This window comes from Trichomycterus rosablanca, chromosome 10 (assembly GCF_030014385.1).
Source record: "Trichomycterus rosablanca isolate fTriRos1 chromosome 10, fTriRos1.hap1, whole genome shotgun sequence".
In the NCBI taxonomy this organism is placed as follows: Eukaryota; Metazoa; Chordata; class Actinopteri; order Siluriformes; family Trichomycteridae; genus Trichomycterus; species Trichomycterus rosablanca.
The window spans coordinates 19,800,822-19,828,803 of NC_085997.1; the positions used below are offsets into that span (position 1 = coordinate 19,800,822).

The 27,982-nt window shown below is 37.3% G+C and overlaps 1 protein-coding gene across 1 annotated transcript in view; it reads left to right on the forward strand.

Annotated features, from left to right (window-relative positions):
• myo15b (myosin XVB) overlaps nucleotides 1-27,982 on the forward strand; it is a 62,253-nt gene continuing 34,271 nt past the window's right edge. The window contains exons 1-23 of the mRNA XM_063003934.1: nucleotides 1-2,574; nucleotides 2,916-2,980; nucleotides 8,446-8,509; nucleotides 9,247-9,356; nucleotides 9,464-9,538; nucleotides 9,626-9,719; nucleotides 11,481-11,584; nucleotides 11,727-11,790; nucleotides 11,997-12,110; nucleotides 12,529-12,690; nucleotides 12,888-13,001; nucleotides 13,142-13,200; nucleotides 19,658-19,781; nucleotides 20,383-20,478; nucleotides 21,076-21,207; nucleotides 21,354-21,479; nucleotides 22,867-22,944; nucleotides 23,049-23,197; nucleotides 23,327-23,372; nucleotides 26,530-26,654; nucleotides 26,781-26,895; nucleotides 27,456-27,631; nucleotides 27,870-27,960. Coding sequence (XP_062860004.1) covers nucleotides 1-2,574; nucleotides 2,916-2,980; nucleotides 8,446-8,509; nucleotides 9,247-9,356; nucleotides 9,464-9,538; nucleotides 9,626-9,719; nucleotides 11,481-11,584; nucleotides 11,727-11,790; nucleotides 11,997-12,110; nucleotides 12,529-12,690; nucleotides 12,888-13,001; nucleotides 13,142-13,200; nucleotides 19,658-19,781; nucleotides 20,383-20,478; nucleotides 21,076-21,207; nucleotides 21,354-21,479; nucleotides 22,867-22,944; nucleotides 23,049-23,197; nucleotides 23,327-23,372; nucleotides 26,530-26,654; nucleotides 26,781-26,895; nucleotides 27,456-27,631; nucleotides 27,870-27,960 — 4,857 coding nt within the window. The remainder of the gene's footprint in view (nucleotides 2,575-2,915; nucleotides 2,981-8,445; nucleotides 8,510-9,246; nucleotides 9,357-9,463; nucleotides 9,539-9,625; nucleotides 9,720-11,480; nucleotides 11,585-11,726; nucleotides 11,791-11,996; nucleotides 12,111-12,528; nucleotides 12,691-12,887; nucleotides 13,002-13,141; nucleotides 13,201-19,657; nucleotides 19,782-20,382; nucleotides 20,479-21,075; nucleotides 21,208-21,353; nucleotides 21,480-22,866; nucleotides 22,945-23,048; nucleotides 23,198-23,326; nucleotides 23,373-26,529; nucleotides 26,655-26,780; nucleotides 26,896-27,455; nucleotides 27,632-27,869; nucleotides 27,961-27,982) is intronic.

A 27,982-nucleotide genomic window follows, 5' to 3' on the forward strand; every position in this document is an offset into this window, starting at 1 on the left:
ATGGCTCCTGCCAAATCACCAAGGAGGGCAAGAGGGGGAAAACAGAAAGTGGAGGAAGACAAGACCAAAAAGGAGGCAGTAGTTAAAACTACTAAAGGTAAAAAGGCAGAACTCAAAGAAAAACCTGAGACGAATGAAAATGGAAAAGAAAGGAGAAATGGCAGGAAAGGAAACATAATTACTGCAGGAAGGCCCAAAAAAGATGATAAAAAAGCTGGGAGGAAAGACCACACTGATGACTTAGAAAATGAAGACACAGCGTCTCCTAAAATAAAAAGAAATGGCAGACTCCAAAAGGACAAATCATCATCTGGTTTAGCAACTAGTAATAAAGTTGAAGGCAAAGTAAGCAAAGGTAAAGATGTTAAATCCAAACCTAATTTAAAAACCCCTCAAGCCAAAACAGTGGACAAGACACCTAACAAACGCACTAAAAGACAAGGTCGTAAGATAATCGACTCAGAGGAGGATGAATCTGATACTGAAAAAGAGAACTCTGAACAACAACCCATGGAATCAAGTAGTGAAGATGAATACACAGAGTCAGAATGTGTAAGTAAGACTGCTGAGGCTGAAGCAGATAAAGACAGCAGTGAGGATGAACCTTCAGACCAAGACATAAAATCAGGGGAAGATGTAAAGAAAGGAGAAGGAAAAGAAACAGATAATGGAGATGAGGCTGCAGAGGAATCTGTAAACAGTGAAATAGAAGAGAACTCTGAAGAGGAATCGGACAGCAATGAGTTAAAAGCAGAATCTGAAGTGGAGCTCTCTGATGACACTAAAGATAGGCAAAAAGAACCTGCCATTGCATCCAAAAAGCTAACACCACTCAACCTAACTTCACACATCCAAAGTCAGAAAAAAATTCTAAAATCTAACATGTTACGTAAAACACAGCCAGATTCAGAAGAGAACATGAATAAAAAGCCTCATCCTATAGAAGCTGAGATCAAAATAAAGACTTCAAGTAAGAATGACGCATCAAAAGGGAAGCCTCAGATCCTTCAACTAGCAAGCAAAACAAGGACAACAAACAAGAAAGAAGATCTGAAAAAAGAGGACATAACAAGTCAACTAAAAGGTCCCAAAGGTGTAATTAACAAACAGCCCCTGGTGTTATTTACAATGAAAGGGAAGGGTAAAGATGACAAAAATAATGACAAAAAAAAAAACGCATGTAAGGAAGACAAAAATAAAACTGAATCTGAGGAAGAACCTGCATCTAAGGAAGACCAAGTTCTGGATAATGTAACTAAAGTAACCAATGAGAAACCAAAAGTCAGTCAGTTAGAGAATGTAAGGCTGTCTGCAGGACTGGCAAGGATTGCTTCCCTGAGATACAAGGAAAAGAAGACAAAGTGTGATGAGCAAGCAGCAGCCGAAACTACTGAGACTGAAGAAGCAACAACATCTAAGTCAACACAGCGTTTGATCCCACAGCAGAGGGGAGTGAATACCTTGCATCGTGTATCTGGCTGGATACAAAAAAATATTCCAAGGACCGTAAATTTTCGTCGAAATCTATCTACAATCAAAGAAGCAATTAGTATTTCTAAATGGCTGCGTGCTTTAGCTCTGAAAAGGAAGAATGGCCGTGCAAAGTCCAAGCAGACTCTTCTTCGCCATAGGATGGCCATGAAAATAGCTGGTAATTCTATAAAGTCTAGAAGGAAAGAAACATCCTCAGCAGATATAAATACAGAGTCAAAAACAAATCCACAGGATAATCCATCTGAAGTCGTGGAAGATGCGTGTTTTGATGCAGATTCACCTTCCCAAGATGGAGAAGAAAAAATCAACACAGGAGATTCCAAATATGCTGTTGTTTTACCCCGAATGAACAAAACTGGCAAAGCCAAAGATTCTTCTGTTTCTGCTGGCACTAGCACAGACACTAGTAGCCTTCCAGAGCGGAAACCTCCAAAGCCTGGTGCCCGCTTGGTGCTTCCAGTAAAGCCAGACCTCAACTTACTCAAGCCACTTAAAAAGGTCAATGTTTCAAGTCAACCTACAAGCAATGGCAAAGCTAAAGAACAAGAAGTAGAGAGTAAAATAGAGTCTAAAGATGAGAAGAAAACCCCCCTAGATAGTGCCAGCCCATTGCAAGCAGCAAAGGAAAAACTTGGCAGCGCTCAGATTAATCTGTCAAAACTATCCATATCCAGCCCTCTCCTTAGAGGAGGTGGTGGTGGCATAAATGCTATACAGAAAGCCAGGACTCTGGGTCAAGCAGTTCCCTCTGTCAGGGCTGAACCACGAAGAGAGGATTTGGGGCCATCTGTGAATGAAGAGGAAGCAGACAGAGAAGTAGCTGAGCTGATGAGTGATGGTTTTCTTTCATGGTCAATGGAGCGCCATTGGGCTCAGAATCGTCAAATCTGTAGTGATCCTCAGGACTGGCAAAGAAACGAAAACCTGCTGCCACATCAAACCAAGGAGAAACTTACTAAGTGGACTGTATATCAAGATAACGAACATGCTCAATCAATACCCACAGACAATGGCCGAGGACCATGGGAATCAGAGGACCCAACTCAAAATATGTTGGAGAGCAGACTCAACAGTACTCAGGTATCTCAAGTGCATGTATTTTGTGTTGTTTACCAATGGCATCTCTTAATTCTGTTAAGTTAAAGCTTTTCCTTTTATTTCTTGGTTTAATTAGCTCTGTGTTCCACCTCTCAATACAATTACACTGTATCTATGATGTTATCAGCACAGCTAATGTTGCATTGGTGAAAGTTAAAACATTTCTTTGTTGCATGCTGGTAAAGCATACTTGTGATACTATTCTTTGTTCAGTGGTATGTGTGTTTACTGTGCCTGCTGTGACAGTTTGCTCTTGAGCTATTGCAGTCATAGTAAGTACGAGTTGTTGTAGTCCTCACCTCTCAGAGAAATCTCTTCTGCAGGTGCTCATGCCAGGAAGCAGCCAAGCTGTGGAGGTGGATGAAGTGGAGGACCTGTCACAACTTGAGTGAGTGTGAATAACTATTTTGATACCTAAACTATTATCTAACTCATGCAAAAATTCAAACAATGATGATGATTGTTGTTGTTGTAGTTGTTATTATTATCTCATAGTACTTGCACAAAATATATCCACTTATATGCTTTCAACAACGAAACCTTAAAATGTATACATATTGTTTATTCATGTCATGATTTTCCTCTCCAAAATGCAGCTTCTATGGTCAGAATTTAGCATAAACATCGACTAATGGACCCAACCTGCCATGTGTCAACCTTTTGCTGCTAGTTGTGTAATTATGTGAGGAATGTTTTGTTGGCTTGCATACGCCCCTAATAACACCAACAGAGCATCATTTGAATGCCACAACCAATTTGAGTATTGCTGCTGAGCGTGTCTATTCAGTTATGTCAGGTTGCCATCTTATAATGACAGTTTCCACCATGATAATGCACCACGTCATAAAGCACAAATAATCTTAATCAGAATTATGTGAAGATTGTGGAATATTTATTTATTTATTTTATTTATTTATTTAAAAAAATATATTTATGCCTTTTTCCTTTCCCTCCTAATCTAGTTTTATCCAATTACAGTGAATAGGCCATTCCCAAACTTGTTAGTTTGTGTCTGTGTGGGTTTCCTCCAGGTGCTCTGGTTTCCTCCCACAGTCCAAAGACATGCAAGTGAGGTACTTGTTAACTGAATTTTGAATAATTTACCTGCTGCAAAACCCAATTACATCTAAGCTTTACTATTAGCATATGCCTCTACCTATTCACAAATTTTATGATAAAGAGTGGACATTGCTCAGGTATTGCTCTGGAATTTGAAAACCTCTAAATTTTTTCTAATCCCTTTTGCTTTACCTTTATGGTAACCTTCGAGAGTGATATATATATATTAGGGCTGTCACACGATTAAAAATTTTAATCGAGATTAATCGCGATTAAAGAACAAAATTAATCGAGATTAATCTCGATTAAAATCGTGTCACAGTCCTAAATATATATGTATTCATCTCAATTAATCGCAAACTAATAATTAAGCAAAATTTGAACAGTTATGCACATTGTTATTGCAAGAACGTGTTTACCAATAAAACATTCATAAAATATGATAAAATTATTAATCTATCTAAATTCATTGTAGAAAGCACATTATCTGACGAAAGTGAGGATCTTTTCCTGTTCATGACCCTGACACTGAAAACAGGTGCACCAACCATAATGTTTTGATCTAATATAAGGCATCAATAAAGCATCAAAACACAGATATGATTATTTCATAGATCTATTAAGAAAACCCTTTAATACTGTGTTTGTGCAGAAACAATACTGGGAAATACTGTTCTAAATGACCATTTAAACATCTATAAATACCTGAAACAGTCAAGTTAGCAAACATTATCTATAAGTAATTGACTGTAGCTATAAAAAAAAAGTGTTAATTAAAACAGTCCATGTAAACGCTTAGTCCATATAAATATCAGATACGAATGTGTTTTTAGAAAACTACAAACAGCACAAATATAAATCATGTTTATAACCATGTGATAGAATAACCTGAATAAACTGTAGAGATGAAACATCACACAGAGTTTCACTTTTTACCGGAGGGGGAGGAGGCGGAGCTACACGGTTTTGATGGACAGCTCTAGCAGCCAATAAAAATACTCGTTACAAAGCTTGCGTGGTTTCATTCATCTTTTCATCAACACAAAAAAGTGAAAACCGCTAAAAGTAGTTTATCATCGGACAGTTCATGTGCTTTACATCCTAATTCATCTGAAATACAGATAATTACCACAGAGACACACATGTATATGCCAAATAAAAATAGTTAGATTAAAAATTAAAATCTTGATTAATTTTTTTAATCGCGATTAAAATTTTAACGCGTTAATCGCGTTAATTAACGACAGCCCTAATATACAGGGGTTGGACAATGAAACTGAAACACCTGGTTTTAGACCACAATAATTTATTAGTATGGTGTAGGGCCTCCTTTTGCGGCCAATACAGCGTCAATTCGTCTTGGAAATGACATATACAAGTCCTGCACAGTGGTCAGAGGGATTTTAAGCCATTCTTCTTGCAGGATAGTGGCCAGGTCACTACGTGATGCTGGTGGAGGAAAACGTTTCCTGACTCGCTTCTCCAAAACACCCCAAAGTGGCTCAATAATATTTAGATCTGGTGACTGTGCAGGCCATGGGAGATGTTCAACTTCACTTTTATGTTCATCAAACCAATCTTTCACCAGTCTTGCTGTGTGTATTGGTGCATTGTCATCCTGATACACGGCACCGCCTTCAGGATACAATGTTTGAACCATTGGATGCACATGGTCCTCCAGAATGGTTCGGTAGTCCTTGGCAGTGACGCGCCCATCTAGCACAAGTATTGGGCCAAGGGAATGCCATGATATGGCAGCCCAAACCATCACTGATCCACCCCCATGCTTCACTCTGGGCATGCAACAGTCTGGGTGGTATGCTTCTTTGGGGCTTCTCCACACCGTAACTCTCCCGGATGTGGGGAAAACAGTAAAGGTGGACTCATCAGAGAACAATACATGTTTCACATTGTCCACAGCCCAAGATTTGCTCTCCTTGCACCATTGAAACCGACATTTGGCATTGGCACGAGTGACCAAAGGTTTGGCTATAGCAGCCCGGCCGTGTATATTGACCCTGTGGAGCTCCCGACGGACAGTTCTGGTGGAAACAGGAGAGTTGAGGTGCACATTTAATTCTGCCGTGATTTGGGCAGCCGTGGTTTTATGTTTTTTGGATACAATCCTAGTTAGCACCCGAACATCCCTTTCAGACAGCTTCCTCTTGCGTCCACAGTTAATCCTGTTGGATGTGGTTTGTCCTTCTTGGTGGTATGCTGACATTACCCTGGATACCGTGGCTCTTGATACATCACAAAGACTTGCTGACTTGGTCACAGATGCGCCAGCAAGACGTGCACCAACAATTTGTCCTCTTTTGAACTCTGGTATGTCACCCATAATGTTGTGTGCATTGCAATATTTTGAGCAAAACTGTGCTCTTACCCTGCTAATTGAACCTTCACACTCTGCTCTTACTGGTGCAATGTGCAATTAATGAAGATTGGCCACCAGACTGGTCCAATTTAGCCATGAAACCTCCCACACTAAAATGACAGGTGTTTCAGTTTCATTGTCCAACCCCTATATACTGTATATATATATATATATATATATATATATATATATACAGTGTATCACAAAAGTGAGTACACCCCTCACATTTCTGCAAATATTTTATTATATCTTTTCATGGGACAACACTATAGAAATAAAACTTGGATATAACTTGGAGTAGTCAGTGTACAACTTGTATAGCAGTGTAGATTTACTGTCCTCTGAAAATAACTCAACACACAGCCATTAATGTCTAAATGGCTGGCAACATAAGTGAGTACACCCCACAGTGAACATGTCCAAATTGTGCCCAAAGTGTCAATATTTTGTGTGACCACCATTATTATCCAGCACTGCCTTAACCCTCCTGGGCATGGAGTTCACCAGAGCTGCACAGGTTGCTACTGGAATCCTCTTCCACTCCTCCATGATGACATCACGGAGCTGGTGGATGTTAGACACCTTGAACTCCTCCACCTTCCACTTGAGGATGCGCCACAGGTGCTCAATTGGGTTTAGTCCATCACCTTTACCTTCAGCTTCCTCAGCAAGGCAGTTGTCATCTTGGAGGTTGTGTTTGGGGTCATTATCCTGTTGGAAAACTGCCATGAGGCCCAGTTTTCGAAGGGAGGGGATCATGCTCTGTTTCAGAATGTCACAGTACATGTTGGAATTCATGTTTCCCTCAATGAACTGCAGCTCCCCAGTGCCAGCAACACTCATGCAGCCCAAGACCATGATGCTACCACCACCATGCTTGACTGTAGGCAAGATACAGTTGTCTTGGTACTTCTCACCAGGGCGCCGCCACACATGCTGGACACCATCTGAGCCAAACAAGTTTATGTTGGTCTCGTCAGACCACAGGGCATTCCAGTAATCCATGTTCTTGGACTGCTTGTCTTCAGCAAACTGTTTGCGGGCTTTCTTGTGCGTCAGCTTCCTTCTGGGATGACGACCATGCAGACCGAGTTGATGCAGTGTGCGGCGTATGGTCTGAGCACTGACAGGCTGACCTCCCACGTCTTCAACCTCTGCAGCAATGCTGGCAGCACTCATGTGTCTATTTTTTAAAGCCAACCTCTGGATATGACGCCGAACACGTGGACTCAACTTCTTTGGTCGACCCTGGCGAAGCCTGTTCCGAGTGGAACCTGTCCTGGAAAACCGCTGTATGACCTTGGCCACCATGCTGTAGCTCAGTTTCAGGGTGTTAGCAATCTTCTTATAGCCCAGGCCATCTTTGTGGAGAGCAACAATTCTATTTCTCACATCCTCAGAGAGTTCTTTGCCATGAGGTGCCATGTTGAATATCCAGTGGTCAGTATGAGAGAATTGTACCCAAAACACCAAATTTAACAGCCCTGCTCCCCATTTACACCTGGGACCTTGACACATGACACCAGGGAGGGACAACGACACATTTGGGCACAATTTGGACATGTTCACTGTGGGGTGTACTCACTTATGTTGCCAGCTATTTAGACATTAATGGCTGTGTGTTGAGTTATTTTCAGAAGACAGTAAATCTACACTGCTATACAAGCTGTACACTGACTACTCTAAGTTATATCCAAGTTTCATGTCTATAGTGTTGTCCCATGAAAAGATATAATGAAATATTTGCAGAAATGTGAGGGGTGTACTCACTTTTGTGATACACTGTATATATACTGTATATATGAATGATATTCTACAGGGCTGGCTATAAGCCTTGCTTTATTCAATTGACCTACCAATTACATTAGGTAAGCTGGTTGTAAGTTTTTCACACCATTGTTGGCTCCTGAAAGGCATCAAAGAGTTTTTGGTAAGGGAAAGGAATCAGAGTACGCAAAAAATAAGCCAAACCCTAGAGTCACCAGTGATTTGAACCTAAGTCACTGAAGTTCTTCGGAACCAACAATATCTGCCACATCAATGTGCTCTACATTTGTAATTGACAAATACAAAAGTGCCTAAAGGAGCCTGTTTGCTCAGATTTCAACCACACTACATATAATATAGAATAGAATAAACTTTAGATCTTCTAAGAACTTCCAACCTTGTGAGTGTCCATTCATTCTGATCTTCTGGCCAGCATGACAAACTAAGGCAGATTGAAATAATCAGAAATTGGACCTAAGAGAGACTATATATATATATATATATATTAACTTGTTAAACTGTTTATAGGGGAAATGTCATGTTATGATGATGGTGTATTATCTCTCTGGTGCTCCAGCATTAAAATAAAAGTCCTAACAATACACTTTGTAAACTTACTTTATTTAAAATAACTCTATGTATGTTTGCAGAAAGGTGTGTGAAAGTTCAGTGCTGCTGAATCTGAAGAAACGGTTTCACCGGGACTCCATTTATGTATGCTGTAGATTCCATTAACAGTATGATTTTCTTTCTTTTCAATGTATTTTTATATTATCTGAGCTCTACTGCTCTACTTATTTACCCTACTGTTGCAAGATAAGTCCATGCAGTAATTACTCATAAAAAGGATTCACATGTTTATCATGATCAAAATCACACAGTCATGGACAAAATATTGGCACCTCAGCACTGCCTTCAGAAAATGTTCCACTTTTCCAAGAAAACTGTTGCAATTACAGATGCTTTGGTATTTACATTCTACTGTATTTGTATTCAATAACCCAGTTGTATCTCCTCTACTGCTGGAGACCCTTACCCTGCCCGAGGAGGGTCACACCTAACACTCGCCCTTTCCGGCATGTGTCCAGTTAACAACCACTTCTTTTAATCTACACCAGGCAGGTTCACACAGGGATCAGTATCATCTTTGGAGAGACACACACTAATCTCCATTACCTGGCTGGCAGGGAGCAGAGCTGAGATTTAAACTTGAGAGCTTAAAGTCCCAGCAGTGATGGGCTAGCAGTTTTAACACTGTACCACCTGAGCACTCGCAAGGATGGAATTTTTATTATCTATCAACAATTATCTGGGAGAAGTGCTGCATTTTAAATAGAGGTTCAGGGGTGCAAATATTTTTGGCCATAATTGTATAGCATAAGAGACCTTTTTGAACTAATAATACACAATTTTTTTATGTATAATGATTTTTCCCTCACTCACTTTTACAGACATATATTGGCAACATGCTGTTATCTGTTAACCCTTTTAAGCCTATAAATATTTACACAGAGGAGTTGAGACAGCAGTACCAAGGCAAGGAGAAGCACAATAATCCACCGTAAGTAGTCAGTCTGTCAGCTTACCATCCACTTTGCTTTACAGTATGAGTGTACAATGACTGTTAGATAACTTTTGTGCTTGACTGTTGTTAAATGATGTCTCTAGCCATGTTTATGCTATTGCTGAGGCTGCCTTTTGCCAGTCTCAGAATACCACACAGGAGCAATGTATCGTCATCAGGTGAGAAATTATTTTAGTCATTTTAACATGAGTAAATGTTTGAGTGTGTGTGGGTTTTATTTTACTTAAAATGTAAATTATCTACAGTGGACAAAGTGGATCTGGGAAGACTGAGGCTACCAAGCTTATTGTCCACTACTTGAGCTCTATGTATCAAGGTAGAAATGACAACCTGCATCAGGTACGGTAAATAATTTAAATAGAAATACAAGGACAAACAAGTACTTACTCATTTTTGTTTTTAATCAATATTCATAAAATACATATGTGAACACCTCTCCTAATTACGAAGATCAGCTGTTTTAGCCACAACCATAACTAACAGTGTATGAAATCAGTGTACCACAATCAGGGACAGTGGTAGCCTAGTGGGTAGAGCTTTGGGCTATCAATCGAAAGGTTGAAAGTTCAAATCCTGGCTCTGCCATGCTGCCACTGTTGGGCCCTTGAGCAAGCCCTTAACGCTCTCTGCTCCAGGGGCGCCGTACAATAGCTGACCCTGTGCTCTGACCGCTGATACGCGAAGAAAGAATTTCATTGTACTGTACACCTGTATATGTACTGTATATATTACAAATAAAGGCATTTCTTCATTCAATTTTATAAAATATATTATTTGGTTGTAAATAACAATAAATAATAAATTCTATTTCTACAACCCACACAAACCTCATCTGTTAAAAAAGAAGCACATATACACTGCCTGGCCAAAAAAAAGGTCACCACCTGGATTTAACTAAGCAAATAGGTAAGAGCCTCCCATTGGATAATTACTGCATGGGTGATTATCTTATTATTTAACCCTAACAACCATGTCGAAAGACACATCCTGTGGTCGTGGAAAAGATGTTAATCTGTTTCAGAAGGGTCAAATTATTGGCATGCATCAAGCAGAGAAAACATCTAAGGAGATTGCTGAAACTACTAAAATCGGGTTAAGAACTGTCCAACGCATTATTAAAAAGTGGAAGGACAGTGGGGAAACATCATCTTCCAGGAAGGAATGTGGTCGGAAAACAATCTTGAATGATCGTGATCGGTGATCACTTAAACGTTTGGTGAAATCAAATGGTAGAAAAACTACAGTAGAACTCAGGGATGTTTAATAGTGAAAGTAAGAGCATTTCCACACAAACAATGCAAAGGGAACATCATTTTCACACATGGATTGGCCACCACAGAGTCCAGACCTGAACCCCATTAAGAATCTTTGGGATGTGCTAGAGAAGACTTTGCGCAGTTGTCCAAATCTCCCATCATCAATACAAGATCTTGGGGGGAAATTAATGCAACTCTGGACCGAAATAAATGTTGTGACATTGCAGAAGCTTGTGGAAACGATGCCACAGTGAATGTGTTCCGTAATCAAAGCTAAAGGCGGTCCAACCAAATATTAGAGTGTGTGACCTTTTTTTTGGCCAGGCAGTGTATATACAATTTATTCATGAGCATTTAAACAAATCAGAACAATGGTATGGTAAAACAGATAAAATATACATTTTTATTAAGAGTGTAATGTTTGAAGAAAGAATGGGTTTGAGCGTGATCCCAAGTACACCATATGCACAATAAAGTATGGATGTGGGAACATGACATAGAGCTGTGCAAAGTACAAAGACATATAAGATGAGAATTCATTTTAATTGGCCTAGATACTAAATCTGGGTGTTTTAACAAAATAACAACCCCGAAGTAATTTTACATATAGCGAAAAGTTAAAATGAAACCACAAAACTGCAAAAAGCTAATCATTACTTACTCTGAAGCTGTAATTGCCAACAACAGTTTTGGATCAACATACAAGTGATAAATTACCATTAAACTGTGGGAATATTGTTGTGTGTGTGTGTGTGTGTGTGAAGATTGCACTATATTGTTATAAATATAGCTTTTACGAGTGTAAAATGAAATGTCTTACATGACTATTTTCTTGCTTTTTTAGCCAATGGATGTGTTGCCCATATTAGAAAGCTTCGGTAATGCAAAGACTATACTTAACAATAATTCAAGCCGTTTTGGAAAGTACCTGCACATACACATGAGGCAGTAAGTCTATTTTATGTTAACAGATCTAGTTATATTTATATTATGTTATATTTACTGTTGAGTGAACATGAATATACACTGAATGGAGTAATCATTTGGAACACGCAACAAATTCATACACATTTATTACATTCATTCTTAGTGGTGTTGTTCTCGGGACTTCACTGTCAAAGTATCTTCTTGAGAAATCACGAATTGTGTTCCAGGTAAATTTTTCTGTTTGTAATTATATAAAATGTAGGATGCAGTGATCTTAAGGTCACATCATTTACATTTAATGAGCTTGCAAACATTAAATAATCATACCTTACATGTAAATTAACCATAATATGGTCAGATGATGAAACATGTTTTTCCTAAGCTTGATGCAGTGGGGCGAGCCGGATATATATTGACTATATTTTCTCTTTAGGCCAAAGACGAAAGGAATTACCATGTGTTTTATGAATTGTTGGCTGGAATGAATCAATGGGACAAACAGGACCTCTACCTGCAGGGAGCTGAGACTTACTACTACCTTAACCAGGTTGGTTTAGAGTCTAATTAATTGCAGTAATCTAAATAAAGCATTAAATTACAGAATTAATCACATAGTTAAAGTGGTACCATTAGTGTGGGATTCAATAGATTTTTATGTAGGTCATGCCAGAAAAGAAATAGTACTGAATGCCTATGATACATTTATTATCACCTTAAATGTGCTTTGTTAAGAACAGGGGTATTTAAAAAAGGCAAAGGCATTATGGGCTCCCCACTTTTTTGGAATGGGGTATCCTATGTTATTATGAAAATGGGAATTCATAAATTTCATTAGCAGTATTAATACAGTTCATGATCAGTGTACTTTTAAATTGCAATCATAAATCAAACAAAGAAGGTACATACTATGTATGCATCTTATTGTATATCAAGCTAATTCTTTATTTTCCTCACTGGTGATACAGGGAGGGGCCTGTGAGCTACAAGGAAAGAATGACCAAAAGGACTTCATGCTTCTTGTTCAGTGTCTTGAGACCATTGGTTTACATGCAGATCAGATATCCACTATTTGGGCAATTTTGTCATCCATTCTACAGCTGGGCAACATCTGCTTTAGCTCTTATGAGGTCAGTTTGATGCAAAGTCATAGACTGAATTTTAATATGTGAAATGTCACATAATTATTTAATCAAGCTATACAAATTTTGCAAATATTACATAAATTAGTAATTGCCATTTCAGTAATTAATTGTGTAAATGTGGTGTAAATGTGTTAGAAATATCTGTAATTAAACGTGTAAATGTGGGTGTCTGATATATTCAGAGTGAGTCACTTGAGATGGCAAGGATCTTTAGTGAAGCTGAAGCTCGGAGAGTAGGTAACCTATTACAGGTGTCAGCCGAAGCCCTGCAAACTGTTATTACGCACCGTGTAACGGTGAGAACTATTTATCTGCTGGCATATAAATATTTATGTACATACTGGCAATGATGTTTTGATATATATACTCCTTTTCTTATTCAGTTCTGTCAACAACACAACATGGATGACAATTACTGTCTTACTATTTTTTACAGGAAACAACTTATGATAGAATCTACTGCCCCTTGTCAGTGGAATGTGCGATTGAATCTAGGTGGGAACTGTACTGCAGTATAAACACATGCACTCATGTGGAATATACAGAATGTTTTATTGCTAAGCTAGTTGTGGCAAAATATGCAATGTAAATCCTGTTAATGTCAAAAGCCTACATGTAAATGGCATGTACAGTATTTATTGTATCTAAAAAGTAAAATATACATTTAGCAATTCAGATTAGTATACAATGTCAATGTAATGTCTCGCTTGACTGTGGACAGTGGTAACTATATTTAAAGTAGACCTGTTTTTAGTGGTTGCTGGATTACATGCTATCATCCAGATGACTTTCCTTTAATCAATAGTTAATCAATTAGTCAATCAATCACTTATGAGGAATTAGAAGGAGTTATTAGGAGTTATGTGGCATTACAGAATGTTCTGTATAGATAGATAGATAGATAGATAGATAGATAGATAGATAGATAGATAGATAGATAGATAGATAGATAGATAGATAGATAGATAGATAGATAGATAGATAGATAGATAGATAGTAAGTACACTGTAAAAAATGTGGTGTTGAAATTACTTAAAAAATGTAAGGCAATAGTTTGCATGGATCTTTTTGAGTTGAATTAACTTTCTGTTTTATTAAGTAAATGGAACCTATCTAAGCCACTTAAAATATACTTAAATAAATTATCACAGTATAACTAAAATCAGTACGTTGAGTCAACTTAAATATTTTTAAGTTGAATCTACTCAGGTTTTGTAATAAACACAACTAAATAAAGTCAAAATGAAGGACTACAAATTCAAGTTGTACCAACTCATTTTTTAAGTTCTACCACCATAGAAAGATCCATGCAAACTATTTCCTTAATTTTTTTGCTTTTGTATTACTTAAAATATAAGCACACTTAACTACCACTCAAATAAATCAATTTCCAGTCATCAAATACAATATCTGCATTTATTAAAAGTGCAAACAATTAACAAGCAGCAAAAGGGCTTGCATATATATATACAGTGTATCACAAAAGTGAGTACACCCCTCACATTTCTGCAGATATTTAAGTATATCTTTTCATGGGACAACACTGACAAAATGACACTTTGACACAATGAAAAGTAGTCTGTGTGCAGCTTATATAACAGTGTAAATTTATTCTTCCCTCAAAATAACTCAATATACAGCCATTAATGTCTAAACCACCGGCAACAAAAGTGAGTACACCCCTTAGTGAAAGTTCCTGAAGTGTCAATATTTTGTGTGGCCACCATTATTTCCCAGAACTGCCTTAACTCTCCTGGGCATGGAGTTTACCAGAGCTTCACAGGTTGCCACTGGAATGCTTTTCCACTCCTCCATGACGACATCACGGAGCTGGCGGATATTCGAGACTTTGCGCTCCTCCACCTTCCGCTTGAGGATGCCCCAAAGATGTTCTGTTGGGTTTAGGTCTGGAGACATGCTTGGCCAGTCCATCACCTTTACCCTCAGCCTCTTCAATAAAGCAGTGGTCGTCTTAGAGGTGTGTTTGGGGTCATTATCATGCTGGAACACTGCCCTGCTACCCAGTTTCCGGAGGGAGGGGATCATGCTCTGCTTCAGTATTTCACAGTACATATTGGAGTTCATGTGTCCCTCAATGAAATGTAACTCCCCAACACCTGCTGCACTCATGCAGCCCCAGACCATGGCATTCCCACCACCATGCTTGACTGTAGGCATGACACACTTATTTTTGTACTCCTCACCTGATTGCCGCCACACATGCTTGAGACCATCTGAACCAAACAAATTAATCTTGGTCTCATCAGACCATAGGACATGGTTCCAGTAATCCATGTCCTTTGTTGACATGTCTTCAGCAAACTGTTTGCGGGCTTTCTTGTGTAGAGACTTCAGAAGAGGCTTCCTTCTGGGGTGACAGCCATGCAGACCAATTTGATGTAGTGTGCGGCGTATGGTCTGAGCACTGACAGGCTGACCGCCCACCTTTTTAATCTCTGCAGCAATGCTGACAGCACTCCTGCGCCTATCTTTCAAAGACAGCAGTTGGATGTGACGCTGAGCACGTGCACTCAGCTTCTTTGGACGACCAACGCGAGGTCTGTTCTGAGTGGACCCTGCTCTTTTAAAACACTGGATGATCTTGGCCACTGTGCTGCAGCTCAGTTTCAGGGTGTTGGCAATCTTCTTGTAGCCTTGGCCATCTTCATGTAGCGCAACAATTCGTCTTTTAAGATCCTCAGAGAGTTCTTTGCCATGAGGTGCCATGTTGGAACTTTCAGTGACCAGTATGAGAGAGTGTGAGAGCTGTACTACTAAATTAAACACACCTGCTCCCTATGCACACCTGAGACCTAGTAACACTAACAAATCACATGACATTTTGGAGGGAAAATGACAAGCAGTGCTCAATTTGGACATTTAGGGGTGTAGTCTCTTAGGGGTGTACTCACTTTTGTTGCCGGTGGTTTAGACATTAATGGCTGTATATTGAGTTATTTTGAGGGAAGAATAAATTTACACTGTTATATAAGCTGCACACAGACTACTTTTCATTGTGTCAAAGTGTCATTTTGTCAGTGTTGTCCCATGAAAAGATATACTTAAATATCTGCAGAAATGTGAGGGGTGTACTCACTTTTGTGATACACTGTATATACAGTGTATCACAAAAGTGAGTACACCCCTCACATTTCTGCAAATATTTCATTATATCTTTTCATGGGACAACACTATAGACATGAAACTTGGATATAACTTAGAGTAGTCAGTGTACAACTTGTATAGCAGTGTAGATTTACTGTCTTCTGAAAATAACTCAACACACAGCCATTAATGTCTAAATGGCTGGCAACATAAGTGAGTACACCCCACAGTGAACATGTCCAAATTGTGCCCAAAGTGTCAATATTTTGTGTGACCACCATTATTATCCAGCACTGCCTTAACCCTCCTGGGCATGGAATTCACCAGAGCTGCACAGGTTGCTACTGGAATCCTCTTCCACTCCTCCATGATGACATCACGGAGCTGGTGGATGTTAGACACCTTGAACTCCTCCACCTTCCACTTGAGGATGCGCCACAGGTGCTCAATTGGGTTTAGTCCATCACCTTTACCTTCAGCTTCCTCAGCAAGGCAGTTGTCATCTTGGAGGTTGTGTTTGGGGTCTTCGAAGGGAGGGGATCATGCTCTGTTTCAGAATGTCACAGTACATGTTGGAATTCATGTTTCCCTCAATGAACTGCAGCTCCCCAGTGCCAGCAACACTCATGCAGCCCAAGACCATGATGCTACCACCACCATGCTTGACTGTAGGCAAGATACAGTTGTCTTGGTACTTCTCACCAGGGCACCGCCACACATGCTGGACACCATCTGAGCCAAACAAGTTTATCTTGGTCTCGTCAGACCACAGGGCATTCCAGTAATCCATGTTCTTGGACTGCTTGTCTTCAGCAAACTGTTTGCGGGCTTTCTTGTGCGTCAGCTTCCTTCTGGGATGACGACCATGCAGACCGAGTTGATGCAGTGTGCGGCGTATGGTCTGAGCACTGACAGGCTGACCTCCCACGTCTTCAACCTCTGCAGCAATGCTGGCAGCACTCATGTGTCTATTTTTTAAAGCCAACCTCTGGATATGATGCCGAACACGTGGACTCAACCCTGGCGAAGCCTGTTCCGAGTGGAACCTGTCCTGGAAAACTGCTGTATGACCTTGGCCACCATGCTGTAGCTCAGTTTCAGGGTGTTAGCAATCTTCTTATAGCCCAGGCCATCTTTGTGGAGAGCAACAATTCTATTTCTCACATCCTCAGAGAGTTCTTTGCCATGAGGTGCCATGTTGAATATCCAGTGGCCAGTATGAGAGAATTGTACCCAAAACACCAAATTTAACAGCCCTGCTCCCCATTTACACCTGGGACCTTGACACATGACACCAGGGAGGGACAACGACACATTTGGGCACAATTTGGACATATTCACTGTGGGGTGTACTCACTTATGTTGCCAGCTATTTAGACATTAATGGCTGTGTGTTGAGTTATTTTCAGAAGACAGTAAATCTACACTGCTATACAAGTTGTACACTGACTACTCTAAGTTATATCCAAGTTTCATGTCTATAGTGTTGTCCCATGAAAAGATATAATGAAATATTTGCAGAAATGTGAGGGGTGTACTCACTTTTGTGATACACTGTATATATAGTACAATCAAATAGTACTTGTAATTTTGTCCAACTTTAAATAGTGATTTGAGTGAACTAACAACCTAACTTAGCAAAGCAAGTTGCACAACTGCTTTGGGCTGCTGAAGTTGAGAAAACTTAAAAAGGTGAGGCAGCCGGTTGCCTTACATTTTCAAGTCAGATTAACCTTTAGATTTTTAAGGTTGACTAAACATTTTACTTTTAGTTTACTAAACTGTGTTTTTTTTAACTAAAAAAAAGCAGTTACTAAATGTTTTTTTACAGGCAAAAGTTTTTTACATATCTGAACTGGCAGTTGGTAGCTCAGTGGTTAAGGTACTGGTCTAGTTGCTGGTTCAAGCGCCACCACCACTAAGTTGCCACTGTTGGGGCCCTGAGCAAGGCCCTTAAACCTCAATTGCTTGTATTGTATTCAGCCACAATTGTAAGTCTATCTGAGTAAAAACATCTGCAAAATGACAAAAATGTAAATGAATATGTTATGCTCTTAACAAGTAGCTATGAAAGAAATGTAAGACAATTTAAGAAAATTTTATTAAAACGTTTATTTGACTTTAACAACAGACATTTATTTTAAGCCATAAACCTGTGCCACTCCAGCAAAAGTATAATTAGCATCAATAAACAAACTAGTTTTCTAGTATAGTAAGCAGAGTCAGGATACAAACACAGCAATGGCCAGGAGCGCCCTTGGTAATGACACAATCTGTAATGTTTCAGTAGTACTTCTGGACTGGGATTGCATTGCATATCAATCTGCAATAAAAAACACAAACAATTTTAAAATAATATATTTACATTTAAACAATATGATGATTTAGCTCTCGTTTAATAATCAATTAAGACAAGCACAGTAAATCAGCTAAAGTTGAAGTATGTAAGCAAAATTCCAATGAATTGACAATAAGCATATTAATGTTTAAAAGTTTGCAACTATAGCTAACTATGAATACCATGAATAAGGCCCTACCTAATTCACAGTCGTTAAAATCACATCAAATGAGCCGCTTACTTACAATCATACCGCATCATAATTAAGTGTAACAGACTGTTTTGTGGTGTAGTGTACCACAGACAAGTTTAGCTTACTAAGCTAACACAGTTAGCCACAGGCCATTCAAACAAATGGGCATCATAACCCGCTAGCATGTCAGCTAACATCGCTTTCTGTGTACCGAAAATGGTTAAATTGTCACCGACAAGCCCAAATTTGCAAATAGATTACACTTGTGAACCTTTATATAAATTAACAATTTGAAAAGAACTCGCACTCGTCTGCCATACAATATTTGAAATCTTTGGTTGAGAAAATACGTGAAACTAAAATGCTAGTAATTCCACTCATTATTCAGTCAGTTTATTGTTTATGCATTTGTTAAGTTTTAAACATAACTTGTATTATGTTGAATAGCTGAATACCTACCTCAGGGCAGGTCAGGGCAAAATCCAAAACTTCAGCGTCCTCGTCCGTTACAACTCAACTCGGAGAAGTGCGCATGCGCAGTCACAGAACGTAGAGCTTCTGATGCTCTTCTCTTCTTTGCTTCGTTCAGACAACTCAGATATTTTAGTTGGCGCAACTCAAAATTGGTATGATGTTGTACTAAAGCAAAAATAATGCGTTGAAAAAGTTTACAATTTTGAGTTTGTCTAAAATAATGTCTTTTTAGGTTGCCCAAACTCAAAAATTTGAACAAATGTAACAAACTTATTTTTTTTTTGTTGAACTGACTTATTATATTATGTTTAATTTACTAATGTGCTGAATCATTTTTTAGAGTGTAGGGTGTTGCAAATGTACCACATGCATATATACAATGGACGGTATGCAAAAAAGAATATTTAAATTGTGCATCTGGCATAATAATGATAATAGAAGCAGTAGTGTATCTACTCTTATAAAACAATATATAGAGATATACAGATATAAATATAGAAATAAAGATAAAGAAATTGTTATAGGTATAAATATATACAATATATAGGCTATAGGTTTAAAGATATACAATAGACGCAATAATATACATTGTTTGATACATACAGGTATATATAAGGATAAGTATTAAATATAATAATATAGTATAGATTATAACCAAAGTATACATATAGGTATACATTGTATATTCTATACCATCAATAATCATTATTGATTATAATTTATGTAATTTCTGATTATAAAGTATTTTTGATCCAGCATAACATTCATGCCCCTAACAAGATGTCTAAACATTTGACTGTATAACACATTGAAATATTCACTCTTTGTTCATTGTGAATTAGGGATGCCATTGCCAAGGCCCTTTACTCTGTGCTCTTTGATTGGCTGCTTGACCGCATCAACGAGTGGTTAATCCCCACAGAGATGGACAGCACTGTTGGCATCGTGGACATTTATGGGTTTGAGGTTTGGCAAGATATTCTTTATTTCCAATGTAACATTTCTAAGTAGTGCATACAAAGATGAGGTGACACAATGCATATTGTTCTTTTATGTAACGCTACATGTGCTTACAACCTGTCTTAAACATGATCTAATGTAGGACTGCAGCTTATCAGACAAATGATGGAAATAATCAAGCTTATAGCCATCAAAAAGCTGGGGACTAAACATGAACTTTAATAAGGAAATGCATTAATTAATGATAAATGGATTTATATAGGGCATGGTAGCTCAGTGGTTAAGGTACTGGACTAGTAATCAGAAGGTTGCCGGTTCAAGCCACGCCACCACCAAGTTGCCACTGTTGGGTCCCTGAGCAAGGCCCTTAACCCTCAATTGCTCAAAATCGTGTTCAGTCATAATTGTAAGTCGCTTTGGATAAAAGCGTCTGCTAAATGCTGGAAATGTAAATGTTATATTATAATTATTAATAAATTATTCCTGGAAATGAGGTTTGTATTTTTGAAATTTTTACACATCACCAAGCATCACTGACATTAATAAAAGTTATTGAAAGCTCTAAATTAATTGTATAAGCTTATTTTTTAATGTATGATTTTGATAGGACCTGGGTGTGAACAGTTTTGAGCAACTGTGCATCAATTTTGCCAACGAACAGATTCAGCAGTTTATGAATAAAGCATCAGTATCACAGGAGCAGGTGAGTATTTGTGCACTGTGATTTACAATGCATTCAACATAACCCTAAACTATGTAACAAAAGTAGTAGAGCTTTAAGTGAAAAGCAGTTTTATTAGATTGTTCATAAGGACAAAAGTGTATATCCGAATCCTAAAAGTGGATTAGAATAAAAACTCCAAATATGCAAATATGCAAATTACTTTATTAGGATATGGGATGCTTATAATTAATTATTTAGATATAAATATAATTTTGAATATGATTATAAAAATAATAGTACAGACCTGCTTTTTTGCCATATAATGAGAAAAAATAGATTCATAATGCTGATCACATGGTCAAAAGTGGTGCAAGGGCTTGTCAGCGTATGTACATTTTTAATTTCAAATGTGCATATCCAGCTACAAAAATGTGGTCCTCAAACCAGTTTCAGTAAGTTTGGTGGTTTAAGAGTATCCCAATTAAATACAGTTGGGTACAAACAGCTTAAGGATTGCTTCAGAGATCTGAAAGATGCATTACCAAGTCACCAAGATGCATTATATTATACATCAACATTGTTTTCTGGTGTTACTTTCTCAGTTTCTGGTTTTTAATTGGTCTATATTGTTTTTAGGAGGAGTATAGCTCTGAGCAAATTCCATGGTATCCTGTAACCCTACCAAACTTCCAACCCTGTCTGGATCTCATTTCTGCTCGGCCACACGGTATCCTTCGTATCCTTGATGACCAGACCTGTCTGCCTCAGGTAGAAATACAGACCCATCTCTTGAGAACACACACACAGACATATGCTTAAACAATATGTTTTTTATAAAATGTAAATACAGAGCTGCTTACTAAATGCTTTTCAGTAATGGCTTGTTTTTATTTTTCCTTGCCTCACTGTTTCAGGCTACAGACCACACATTTCTGCAAAAATGTCACTATCACCATGGCAACAGCCCCCACTATGCCAAGCCCAAGATCCCATTGCCAGTCTTTACTGTGTATCACTATGCAGGAGCCATCACCTACCAGGCAAGCAGCCAAGCTTCTGAAAATAATGTGTTTATTTATTGAATTAGACCTAATTATTAACTATACAATCAACCTCATGACATGACAATCAAAGTCATGACTACTGCTTTAAAAAAGTAGTATTATGATTGTTGCACCATAAATTGTAAAGCCAGTTTAACCTTGTACTTCAGACTAATCATTTACAGATTCAGTTACCAACATTAGCCCATCTGTTATTAAGCACAATTTATCAGCTCTCTTCTTATCTATTAATCTGATCAGAATGAATATCAGATTACTTTATTTAAGCAATAGAACACGAGAGGGAGTGTGTTATCGAGCCGAAGGCGAGTGCCGTAGATCATCACAGCCATGATGTTATTCGCGATAACACACAACCTCAAGTGTTCTATTGCTTTTATACAACAGTTTTTACAAAATAAAGAAAGAAAATAAATCAAAGAAGCCCTGAATTTCATATTAAATATGCTTTAATACTGACAATACCTTCCACCAAAAAGTAGTTCCACAACGAATATAAACTTTAACACTACAAAGCAGACATCCCAAGTTGCAAAAACTCATCTTAGGGAGGTAAGAACAACAAGAAGAAGAAGGCAAGAACTTCCGAAGGGAAAAAAAGAAATAAAAAACCTCTCACACACACCAAAGGATATGGGTGATAACAGAACTTTTAGGAGCTGCTAACTGGGCTATTAAGCTAACTGTTCGCATTACAAACACATTAAAGTTCCCTACATAGTGCACTAGATTGTGTATCAGATCACGAATTTATGTTCCCTACATAGTGCACTAGATTGTGTATCAGATCGCGGATTTATGTTCCTTACATAGTGCACTAGATAGTGAATTAGACAATAGGTTTATGTTCCCTACATAGTGCACTAGATTGTATATCAGATAACAGATTTAAAACGCGAGCTCTCACTCTCACTTTAAGTACCAAGAAAAATGTCATTGTGTAAGTGCTTCAAAGGAACATGTTAGTTTTGCTCCTATTCAACAGTTCAAATGACTGGTTTAGCATTTCTGATATTAAGCTAATTATTTTCAACCCATCACACTAAACTAATTACACTTTTTATAATAAATATAAAAAGGTATGTTATTTATTGTTGATAGCTGATGGCAGAAAAAAAATATATGTGGGCATTTTTATCCTGTTTCATCCCTCTGTGCCAAATGACATTGTTTTAGAATAAATTGTCTTACATTTTCTGTTTTTAGTGTTACATATTATTAATTAGTGCTAAATATCTGTATGTAGTTATTCATATTAGTTTATCAGTAGAACAGTATTACAGTAATACATACAGTGTGTAACTGCTTTTTACATGTATTTTTTATTTTACATTTTTTACATTTTTGTTGTTGTCCTGAATAGGTTCACAACTTCTTGAATAAAAACCATGACCAGTTTCGTCCAGATGTGTTAGAACTTTTTGCATGCAGTAGGTTGCAGGTATAGACAGCTTTAATTTATTATGTTTTACTGTTTATTATATTACAAAATATCTATGGTAGTTTTTCTATTGTTGAGTTATGAAAGTTTTTCTTTGTGTGGAGATGGTTTCAGGTCTGTTTCGTAAGGTGCAGGAGAACTACAATAACCAGAGACAGCTGCGGGTCAGAGGTAGAGGTCAGCGTCACCAGGCCTCCACTGTAGCTGCACACTTCCAGCAGTCACTGAATGAGCTCATCACACGCCTGCAGAGGTCAGCAAAACCTCATTAGCTTCAATTGTTTTTCCTTAGATAACGTTTCAATCCTGATAAATACTTTTGATTCCAAAAGTGTAAAAAAAATCAAACAAATTTCTAATTTGTTTTCTCTGCTATCTTTAGGTCCAAGACTACATTCATCCGGTGTATTAAGCCAAACTATGTTAAGGTAAACCATGTCCTAAATCAGGCACGTGCATAGACATTTTTGGGGGCAGGTATTAGGTATCAAGCCAAAAAAAGGGGCACCCATCGCCAGAATTATTAATAAAAAAAAACAGTAGAATATTTAACTTACATATTTATTTTGTTAACACAATCAATACACATCTAATAAAATAATTCAAATTATCAAATTGCATAAATAAATGAAAAACAGGCAAAAACAAGGCCATATTGTACACGCTTTTTAATAACCAAACAACTGATACTGATACATCTCCCTCATTTGCTTTACACTGGTAGATGGCCTAATCCAGGATAAAAGAGAGCTGCTACCCTGAGCTGCTACTGTAGTTCCTTTTCTTTCTGCTTTTGTAACATTTCTTTTCTTGGCATTATGCTGCAAAATGTGTAAATGAGATAAATCAAGGTTGTACATAATAATCAAGAGTGACTTACTGAATCTCCATAAAGGGGAGAACACAGTATACATCATTTTACTGTTTTCTGAGTTGAATCATTACACTAATAATACACCATTACTAGTATCAGTTTACCTCACCAGACTGTCATGTAGCTCAACTTAAGACCTACCTTTGATTTCAAATCAGAAACCCACTTTGGGTAGTTAATGTTAACAATGGGCCTATTATTATGCCAATAAAATCAAATAGACAGCTAAATAACATTTTCCTATTTATTCATCATTTTTTGTATGCTGTTCTATATCATAGACAAGGACGGATTAAGGATAGTCTGGGCCCCTCTCGTACACACTACAGCTCCTAAACTGACACATTTACACTGTATTACATGATAAAAAAAACGATTTCTATTCATGACTTCAATAGCATTTAAAGTATTCAGCCTATCAATAACATTTAAAATTTTCAGCATGTTAAAACTTCAATAACTTTTACAATATGCATCCAATTGCTCCAAAACAGCTGTATTGTATCAAGTGTAACCCACATTACACACTACAGCTCCTAAACTGGCACATTTACACTGTATTACATGATAAAAAAAAACGATTTCTATTCATGACTTCAATAGCATTTAAAGTATTCAGCCTATCAATAACATTTAAAATTTTCAGCATATTAAAACTTCAATAACTTTTACAATATGCATCCAATTGCTCCAAAACAGCTGTATTGTATCAAGTGTAACCCATATTACACACTACAGCTTCTAAACTGACACATTTACACTGTATTACATGATAAAAAAAAACTATTTTTATTCATGACTTCAATAGCATTTAAAGTATTCAGCCTATCAATCAAGGATGGATTAAGGATAGTCTGGTCCCCTGGGCAAAGAGTTTCCCTGACTTGAAATGAAAGCAGTATTTATAAAACAAAGTTTGTAGGTTGTGAGGAACATTAATAAGTGTATATTAAAAATAGTTTGACATTATTATAATAAATTATATTAGAGTTTAATAGATTTATTTGTCTCCAATATAAAAATATAATGGATTTATTGATCTTAACTCTAAATTGAAATAAAATAAACAAAATAAAGGCATTATCTATAAAACAAGGTTTGTAGGTTGTGAGGAACATTAATATTTATAAAAAAAATAGTTTGACATGATTCCATCAATATATTAAAAGATTTGAATGGATTTATTTCTCGGTCATAAGTGCACAGTAAATGCTTCCTACGTGTTTCTGTTAGTTTGATGACGCTCCCTAACGCGTGAGCTGAAGTTGGCGTTTGATCAGTGGTTCATTTTAACATTTCTTTAAATAAATACATTTAACCTAAATGAAACAAAACTAGTGAACTTGTCTAATTTGTAAAACAGTAAAACTGTCTTTAAATTCTCTGTCTATCTGTCCGCTGGACAAGGCTTTGAAATCACGTATTTCCTGACTCATGAGTACAGAACATGTAGGCTCTGTGTTAAGCATGGATGCTCTCCGTATGAAACACTGTGATTACCTGTCTGTAGTTAGTGTGTAGCAGCGGTTTGGCCTGGTGCTCAGCACTGCATGAGTGTAACAGGAGGAGGAGGAGGGCGCGGATCAGATCGGGGCAGAATTCTCACAAGAATAAATGCCCCTCAGATATCAAAACACTTTTTGGGGGGAATTGATGACAGAGAGGGTAATTTTTTTTTTTTAATATTGATTAATGTAGAAAAAAAAATGGGTTCCAGCAAAAAGGGCACTTTTCTCATCTAGGGCAAAAGGGCAGGTGCTTGAGCACCACTAGGGGTCCATCTGTGCACTTGCCTGTCCTAAATGTACTTAAGTAACTTTATTATCTGTGTTGTATGTTTGATGATTGACAGATAAAAAATCAACAAATTTCCATTATAAAAAAATATGGGGGAAAACAATACATTTAAAGTGACTAACAATTTTAGTTGCTCTATAGTTAAATAGCAGTTGTTTACAGAGCTACTGTATGTAATTCCAGACGTAAAATTCCACCAGAGAAACCTTGTTAATAAAAAATGAAATGAAAATTAATATATTCATTTTGTTTGGTTATTAGCATATTAACATAATGTACACTTTTGGTTACAGGACATGTAGGACATGTAGTTACAGGTTACACATGATTCAATATGTTTAAGGACAATAGGCAATTTTAGTATCTCCAGTTTACCTGATTACATGTCTTTGGACTGTGGGGGAAAAATGGAGCTCCCAGAGGAAACCCACGCAGACACGGGGTAAACATGCAAACTCCACACAGAAAGTACCAAAACTGCTCCACCTTGGAATCACACACAGGATTTTCTGAAATATATTCAAGCTAAACTAAATGTAATTTTGATAATCTGTTCATAAAGCTACTTTTAGCATTAAGATTATTTTTTAAAAAGTTAAATAAAAAAAATAGACTACTCAGTAAAGCAATGGTGTTAGTAATACATAACCATAAATTCCTCTCTCTAAACGTTTTCTAAAAATTATTATTAATGTTAGTGGTGTGACAAAATCTGCAAAAATTTTGAAAAAAGTCAGGAGGGAAATATTTTTTCCACTATAAATATGTTCTACAGTTGTTTTAGGGATTTTATTTTATTAAAAACATAGTAAACATTTTTACAAATACTACTTTTAATCATTTTAAATGAGGTGCTCTAATTGTAAAAATGTTTAATTAAGAATTTGGTTTTTTTTCTCTTTGATCTGTCCTAGCACCCTGGACTGTTTGATGTGGACTACATCTCCACACAGTTAAAGCATGGAGGAATCCTAGAGACTGTTCAGATTAGAAAACAGGGATTTCCCATTCGTATACAATTTAAGCAGTTTATGGAGAGGTACAGATTTTAATACAGAACAGTGAATGGCCATTTATTAAACAACAACCATGTGTTCCTTCTTTTATTAATTTTTTTTATTTTATTTTTGGCTTTCTCTGTCCCTGTTATTCTCTCTTATGTCAGGTATGGTGTGTTGTTAGCTCAGCGTCCTGTACATCTCTCTGATAAAGAGCAGGTTGTTGCCCTTTTGGAGTTTATTGGTGCTGAAGATGGTCAGTACCAATTAGGATTGACTAAGGTACAGTATACTGACAATTTTGCTAAGACTAACTGAAACACTATATGGACAAAAGTATGTCGACACCACTCACAAATAAATGGGTTTAGGTGTTTTAGATGACTCATTGCTGACAAACAAAGTTATAAAATCACTTATAAATAATAATAAATCATATATAACACACACTTTTAACTTTGTGGCAGCAATTTGTAGCAGCAAGTCTGTACCATTGTGTATGAAACAAGGTCTGTAAAGCCAATGTTAGATGAGTTTAGACTAAAAGAACATCTGAATGCCTTTAGAATGAACTGAAAGTACGATGTCCTTTGCAAGCCATATCTTTTTGTCCAACAAATGCTAGTTTAACTGAATAGGCACAAATTACCACAGATACACCCCCAACATCTTGTGGAAAAAAAGATTACTAGAATAGTAGGGGGGATCAGTCATTTTTATGCATGGTTGAAGAATAGGATGCCCCAAAAGATTATGATTAGGTGTTCACATAGTTTTGGCATGTAGTGTTTATCTAGTGTTTACAAATTATCACAATGATGAATGAATGTCCACATTTTTAGGTGTTTATGAAGGAAACTTTGTATCGGTTGGTGGAGGAAAAATGGACCAGCACTCAGACCTGGGCAGCCATCATCATTCAAAGAAACATCCGTGGCTTTATCTGCAGACGCAACTTTCGTTTCTTTAAACAGAAAGCCATTATTATCCAGTCACACATAAGAGGTCACCAGGCCAGGTAACAAATGAGTTTAACATTTTCCTATTCTACCTCAGCTACTGTATTAAACAGTTATTAAAATGTGTTGCTGAGTGTTTCCATATGGCACTAGAGCCATCATGACCCTAATAATTTTTTTAGTTGTTACTAAAGATTAATGAATAAATAAATACAATAATAAATGATTGAATGAATAAGTTAACGAATCGTTTAATTGTAAAACACGATAAGATATTTAATGTACCATTTTTTGCAGGAAATACTATAAGAGACTGAAGCACTCATTTAGCCAGTTTTGGGCAGCAATGATGATCACCAGGAATACAATAAAGATTTGCAAGTTAAGAGTAGGTTCACAACACTCTCAGT